The following is a 7,661-nucleotide window of genomic DNA, read 5'->3' as shown; positions in this document are numbered from 1 at the left end:
TGGGCCTGGGTCGGGTCAGGCTCCAGAAAATAGTCTGAAATTACTGATAGAAAACCTTTGTTTTCGTGTTTGTTACTTTATTAATAAGTGCTGTTTCTACTCCAGCAGTTTTACTGCGCACGGTGTTGTGCTGCACGTGCACACGGAGCCGGATTCTGCCGCGAAATAAGGACAGAAAACCCTGAGCAAGCTGCAGAATGGGATTAGAATATGAGCGTGAGGGAGATAAAAGTATGTGTTCTGTAGTGAAACAGGAGAGACAGTGGAATAAACACCACACAGCTTTTAAATACCTGTGAGTAGCTCATACACCTGAACACCCCACGCGGAAGGATAAACTGATAAATCTCTTTTTCTCTCTCTCTCTCTCTTACTCACTCATAGTTAATAATTTTGGTGAAAATCAGTGAAACCTGTAAAGTTTATTGAATTTGTTTAAGTGTTTCTCAGATTGAGCTCTCTAATGTGAATAAAAACTAGCAAACCCACTCTGAAAACGAATTAAAGCTAACCGAATTGGAGGAAAAAAGTGAAAACAAAATAAAATTAAACTATAATGAAAATTTCAAAAGTATTATAACCTTGTGAGTTACAAATTAAACTGTTTAAAGAAAGGTGCAGCAGTTAGAATTTTATAATCATGCAGCTCTGGCGGTGTGTGAGCTCCTCCATTTGTCCGCGTTTGACTTGCAGCGCTGTGTTTAGCTATTCTTAAAAAAACATTTTTATTAAATAATAGGTCTGTACAGCCTGGATGGAAAGCATCTGTAAACAGCCATGTAAGACTTGCCACCAATTCTTAATAGGCCATTCTAACACATTAATATTGCTTGTTCTAAACCATTCCAATGTGGCTGTGTGTTTAGGATCATTGTCCTGCTGGAAGGTGAAACTCTACACCAGTCTTAAATTGTTGTAGCCTCGAACAGCTTTTCCTCCAGAATTGTCTTGTATTTATCTCCATCCATCTCCCTATCAACTCTTAACAGATTCCCCCTCCCTGCTAAAAAAGAAAAATCACTGCCACAGTGAAACATGGTGGTGGAAAAATCATGCTGTGGGAATGAGTTTCTGATGGTGGTTTAGTTTAATTGTTTTCCTCCTTAGCATTCTGCATAATTATTTGCATCCTTTTCTTTTTATGTCACAATAACTTACTATTTTGAGTTAGTCTATCTCATAAAATCCCAATTAAATATATTTAAATTTGTAGGGGTGCCACAAATAAACAGTGGAACAGTTCAAGAGGTATGATTACTTTTTCAAAACACTGCAGGTTAACTGACATTTTGATCAGGAACACCCACAATTTACCATTTCTTAATAGAAAATACATGTAACTTTGATTATTCTATTCCATTTACATTATGTCAAACATTACATTATCTCATTTTTTTTTTTTTAATAAATATTACATTTACTGTTTTGTTAGGCACAAATGAGTGAGTGCATTACAGTTGTTATGTACCAAACAAAGTTTCTATGGTGTGTATAGTAAAATAAAGTCCCAGGTCAGTTGTAGGCAGAAAATAGAGTACCCTCTGTTGGAGAAGTGTGGCTCAGTCTGCAATTTTGACAATTTGCTTTCCAATGTTGCCTCCGGTCATCATGGAGCAAAAGGCCACTATAATATAAAAGCAACCATTAAAAAAAAATAAGATTGTAACAAATACTGTATAAAAAAAAAAAAAAATATATATATATATATATATATATATATATATATATATATATATATATATATATATATATATATATATATGATAATGGTTTCATTCTTACCACCCATATTTTCTATTCCATTCACTACAGTTTCCAAAACCTGAAAAAAAAAAAAAAAAAAAAAAAACAATAGAATTTTTCCCTGCATTATAATACATTTATGTATGCACACTATTGGTGTATTCATTCCAAAACTTTATGGTAGATGAGTCATGGTTTGGTGCGCACAGACAACAAAGGGTATGTGTTGTTTTTAGACATGTGTGAAGATTAGTGAATGTAATGTACAACCAAAGTTCACAAGCTTGTCTTCCACTTGAAAACTGATGAGTCGTGCTTCTGACTCATAATTAGGGTTATGCTGTGCTTTATTTACCTCACAAGTTAAAAGTTGTAGCTGCGAATAACATCACACCTGAGCTGACAGTATTCTTATAAAACATTCAGATAGCTGTATGCTATTTCAAAACAGTCAGCTACTTACCACCCAATTACCATCAGGTATTTTATTTTATTTTTACATTATACATAAATACTGAAGTCATCCAGACTATGAAGGAACACACAACAATCATGTAACTTAAAAGTGTTAAACAATCCAAAATGTTCTGTGAAGCATTTAGGTGCTCTTATCTGGGGAGCTGTTAACTTGCAGTTTCTGAGGCTGGTAACTCTAATGAACTTATCCTGTGCAACAGAGGTAAATCATGGTCTTCCTTTCTTGGGGTGGTCCTGATGAGAGCCAGTTTCATCATAGCGTTTTTGACAGTCTTTGTGACTGCACTTGAGGATACTTTTCAAAGTTCTTGAAAATTTTCAGAATGACTGACCTTCATACCTTAAAGCCTTTTTTTCTTTACTTAGTTGAGTATTTTTGCCATAATATTGATTAGAACATTATTCAAACAGGGCTATTTACTGTATACCAACTCTACCTCTTCACAACTTTACAACTGATGCTCTCAAATACATTAGGAAGGCAAGAAATTCAAGGCACAGCTGTTAACTGAAAGCCATTCCAGGTGACTCTACCTCATAAAGCTGAGTGAGAAAATACCAAGCAGTGCAAAGCTGTCATTTATAAAAAAAAAGGGGGTGCCTACTTTGAAAAGTCTAAAATATGAATCATATTCTGGTTTAGTATGTTTAGTTAAGTATGTTTTTCTTCATACATGATTTAGTATTAATCTACAACGCCTGGTTCTTTTGACACTGGTACTGAATTAGTTTAATATTTATAAAAAGCAGTACACCTGAGTAAAAGTAGATACAGGGAGTCTTGTCCTGAATATGTTTGCAAAATCCTGCTTGTATCTGTAAGCTTTTAGCAACATGCCATGTTAAGGTTAGCTCAAGCTGATTAATGTTTAAAAGGAGACTAAAACTTCCCCCACAGTTTTAACACAGTACCAAACCATGAGCTCTGAACTGTGGTGTGAAACCAAGCGTGATTTCTGTGCACTGTTACATTCCAGCACATGTTTATGCTAACTTCCTCTACTACAGTTTCCTTCTTACCTTAATTTGACCGGTCGTCACCCATTGACTCAGCTGCAGGAGGCCTTCTTCATGTTTGTCCATGTAGTTCAGCACCATAAACCTTTCCCTAAACAAACAGGAAATGCATCACACTGGCTCTTCATTTCTGTGCAAACAGCAGAGAGTGCGAGCTACCGTATTTTTCACACTATAAGGTGCACTTAAATCCTTTAATTTTCCCAAAAATCATAAGTGCTTGTTATAATCTGGCGCGCCTGATTTATGAATTTTACCAGTCAGGTTATAAGGAGCATTAAAGTCACTTCGCTAAAGTTCAGCTTTATACAGGAGTTTTAGTTTAGTTCTCCAGCACAGAGACCCAAGACTGGAGCAGTATTAGCATTAGATGCTAACTGTGGTAGCTCTTTCGCCATTCAGAGGTGAGTATTATTGACCTGTAGCCCGCTGCTAACCCCGGCCTAGCACTGCAGGAGCAGCATTAGCATTACCCTGGCTTACTGGAACTATCATGGTTCCTCAGTGTAGCGCTGTCGGGCAGCTTTAGCCATTAACAGGAATCTAAGTTTGCTCTAAATAAATAGAAGTGCTTTACTCACCCAAATAAACAGTTGTCAGGAAAGAAATCTGTGTAAATTTACATTCAGTGCTCATTTGACTTAAAAAGAAAATCTTTTTTTTTTTCTTTACTTTACTTAGCTTTAAAAGTTCTCACCAACTGGTGGCAAGACCTGCTAAATTAGAAGGAAAACATGCCAAAACCACTGTTCCTTGCTAGTGTCGCATAAATGGTACTTATAATCCAGTGCACCTTGTGTATTAAAATGGACCAGAAAATAGATGTTTATTGATAGTGAGATTTACAATCCGGTGCACATAATACTGCAAAAATATGGTAATTTTAAAAATGTGTTCAATAATTTGAAATAATTTGAATGGTTTAAAAGCACAAACCGTCATTAACCGCAAGACAAAATATTGCGTGGATTGGTACCTTGTGATGTTTTTGCTTCGCAGAGTTTCTTGAGTCTGTTCACTCAACGGAGGCGGATAGGGTATGTCTTTATTGTACTGAGAGATCTGACCACACAGGATTACATGACCCTCGTTGTTCATCTGCATTGTTGAGAGAAATTGTACTCAACACCTAGTTTATGAGCTACTCATGCTTAAACAAATTTGGAACAGAATATGTCATAGAAAAGTATGAGGGAGGATCAGTTCTACCTGTGAGATGACCGTGTCGCTGATGGGCCCTCCCACATTGTCAAAGTAGATGTCCACTCCATTTGGACAACTGTCTCTCAAAGCCTTCGAGATGTCTCCCTTTTTATAATTCACAGCTGCTGTGAAGCCCAGATCTGACACCAGGGCCTGGCACTTCTCCTCTGAACCACAGATCCCAAACACTCTTTCACAGCCATCCAGCCTGCCAATCTTACAGCAAAACAGACGAGAAGACCACAGTGAGATAACATGTCTGACAACAGACTTGACCCGTAAATCTGTCATGGTGGTTAAGGTAAAAGTATTAGAGTGTAGAATAATAGTGACTATATAAATAAATAACAAGAATAAAGTGACTCAGAAAGCCCAGTTTTGATAACAGTTTTACATACATTTATATGATATTGTGGTTTATCATGCTGGAAGTAGCTCTTAGAAAATGGGTAAATTTAGCGGTGGGCAAAGTACACAAACCATGTTCCTTATTTGGGTGTGCTTGCTTTATGCTTCCTTTATTATGACATAAGGTAATGTTTTTATGCACACATAAGCCAAATAAATAACAAATTTTGCATAATGTAGTGAAGTAAAATATTTGATGTTGGAAAAAAGTCACCCAAAATTACAATTAATCATTAAATGTAAAGTACAGTGTCTAATTACACATCCCCAGTCTTATTATAGTCAATGCCAACTCTCAGCTTTTTTTTTCTTTACTGACATAAGAAGTGGACCCCAACTTGATCTTCTGCAGTTTTTCTACTCATGGCAGCAGGTATAGAACAAATATCTGAATTACTGTAAGTCTTTCTGTCAGCTTAAACCAGTCTAGCCATTCTCTGTTGACCTCGCTCTTCCCTGATAAGACAGACTACTTGGAAATTGAAATTTAGCATTGAACAAAACAGGTGTCTGATCCTTGTTAATACTGAATTTGGCTGGTACCACACAAGCAAAAAACTAAATACTAACTGTTGGACCTCCAACTGCAGCAGTAACAAAATCTAAGAATTTACCTAACTGTAACACAACCTTGAGTATTTCTGAACACCTAAAAGTTACCTGTCCAGCAAGTGAGCCACAAGCTCCAGCTGCTCCACTGATCACCATGGTCTGATTGGCTCCTTTCGTTACGTGACCTTTCTTTCTTACACCTAGAAGTGCAGTGAGTCCAGGCATGCCTACTGTTCCCAGAAAATATGACAGGTGACCATCAACCATTCTAGGGTCAACCTGCAAGAAAGAGCATGTCTTTAATATGATCCAACAGGCACGCGTAGTTTAGGCATTTCCATAATAATAATAATAATAATAATAATAATAAATAATAATAATAGATACCTTCTGTAAAATGTTACCATTAAACACATCATGAGTTTGCCAGCGCCAGTTGAATGAAGTGACTATGTCACCAGTGGCTAGTAAGTCATTCTTGCTAGCCTCCACAACACCCACCCCACCTCCATCAACACACTCTTCCAGGTTCCATGGTGCCAGGTAATCTGCACCTGTATCATCATTCATGCGACAGCGCTACACAGAGCAAAAATAACCAGTATTATTTCAACATTCTGCAACATCAAAAACAGAAATTTATGCTTTATCCATTCACATGGCGCACACACTTGGCCAAAGGGTTTGATAATTAGCTGATGAATTGAATTAAATGTTGGCTAATAAATTCATTTGTGCCCACATAAATACATAATGATATCACATGAAAAAAATAGGATACCACATGAAAACATTTGTTCTTCATTTTAACAATGGTGAGAGATGTGTGTGATACAACTCAACACATAAAACCAAAGAAATGGCTTTAAAATAAATTGTACAAAATAATGAATAGAAATACAATATTCTTTCAATTAAAAGTTAGGGCATATCCTCTGATTTTTTACTTAAAATGCTTAAAACTTGAATCTGGTGCATTACATCGGCTGCTAAATTAATTTAACATTGTTAAAGAGAATTTTGAAGGAAACAAATATATTATTTAAACCACAGACATTTACACTGGTCTGCTCTTGATTATTGAAGTGAGATGCTTTTCAAAGAAGAGATACAAAAGATAACTATATAAAAAATATTTTTTTACATATATTATTATATACATATATTACATTTTTCAACATTGTACATAAAACTGTATCAATATAAACAGGCAAAGAAAGTAAGTGTACAAGACTGAGACATTGGTACGTGTCTAATTAAAACTGAATTTTAAGCTTGAATTGTAACTCATGAGGTCATCAGGTTCATATCAAACACTGATGAGGTCATCAGAGGCACATAACTACATATGTAAACTTTATTTTCTAAAAAATTCAAATACCTGACCAATACCTTTTCATACCTATGCATACATTAGGACTAGTATCAAACTGACAGTTACTGTTACCCAGATAAAGACGTGTTATGCTCACCATGTAGGGGTCAACAGAGAGATACAGGGTCCTGACCAGCACCTCGCCCTCGTTCAGCTCCGTGGATAAGCTGCTCTCCTCCACACGGAAATTGCTGGGAACTGGTTGACCATTTTTTCCTTGGGGTAAACAGAAACAGTGTCTGTATTAAATCTCTGCGGATGATTATTAACAGTACAGCTAGGTTAACTGATACAGCAGCGGTGCAGCAGCTCTCTGTACACTAACAGCAGATAAATAAACACTGTGTTACACTGTCTGAGTGTGTTAGGTCACCTGGGCGAGAGGACAGCACGACTCTTTTCACCGCCAACATCTTCACCCACACTCACAACCACGGCGAGGACTAAGCGCTCGAGAACATATATAAATCATATAAAGCGCTGCTGCTTTGCAGCTAAACTTGCTAACTTTCCAGCTGTAGTGTTAAAAGTCACGTGACTGCCAACTCGTGCCTTGATTGGCTTCTGCAAACCCATAATAAGAGCCGGTGTTCTGTCGAGTTGTGCTACCTGTCGATATGTGCTTTTTATCATCAGTGCGCATGCGCGGACCCACTTTTTTATGTTTTCATGTGTTTTTAATGGTATTTCTGATTTACTCTGATGCATTAAACAACCGGAACACCCAATTATTATCTGTCTGAGTGAAACAATTGTATAAAAGGCATCGAATAATGAAATAAATAATAAAAAACATAAAAAAATACAAAAACGGGCTCTTATCAGCCCTATTCCTTTAACTGTAGTCTGCTATACTGATTCAGGCTTTCTAAATATCCTACCGAGA

General features: G+C 36.6%; 1 protein-coding gene across 2 annotated transcripts; it reads right to left on the bottom strand.

Moving 5' to 3' along the window:
* Positions 1 to 1,436: 1,436 nt before the first annotated feature.
* On the bottom strand, positions 1,437 to 7,318 carry ptgr2 (prostaglandin reductase 2). 2 transcript variants are annotated; one of them, XM_022672913.2, is made up of 9 exons: positions 7,149 to 7,318; positions 6,873 to 6,991; positions 5,788 to 5,979; positions 5,509 to 5,679; positions 4,447 to 4,656; positions 4,214 to 4,335; positions 3,241 to 3,328; positions 1,783 to 1,822; positions 1,437 to 1,624 (listed from the first exon to the last, which is right to left on the bottom strand). In XM_022672913.2, the coding sequence occupies exons 1-9, from the start codon at positions 7,186 to 7,188 to the stop codon at positions 1,560 to 1,562; spliced, it is 1,047 nt and encodes a 348-aa protein (XP_022528634.2). In that variant the 5' UTR covers positions 7,189 to 7,318; the 3' UTR covers positions 1,437 to 1,559. The 2 variants fall into 2 exon arrangements, with proteins under 2 accessions (XP_022528634.2, XP_022528635.2); XM_022672914.2 differs by lacking the exon at positions 1,783 to 1,822.
* Positions 7,319 to 7,661: the final 343 nt, after the last annotated feature.

The sequence above is a fragment of the Astyanax mexicanus genome, chromosome 14, assembly GCF_023375975.1.
Source record: "Astyanax mexicanus isolate ESR-SI-001 chromosome 14, AstMex3_surface, whole genome shotgun sequence".
NCBI classification, from domain to species: Eukaryota; Metazoa; Chordata; class Actinopteri; order Characiformes; family Acestrorhamphidae; genus Astyanax; species Astyanax mexicanus.
The sequence above is the reverse complement of the archived record's forward strand: the minus strand, read 5'-3'. Positions and strand labels throughout refer to the sequence as shown.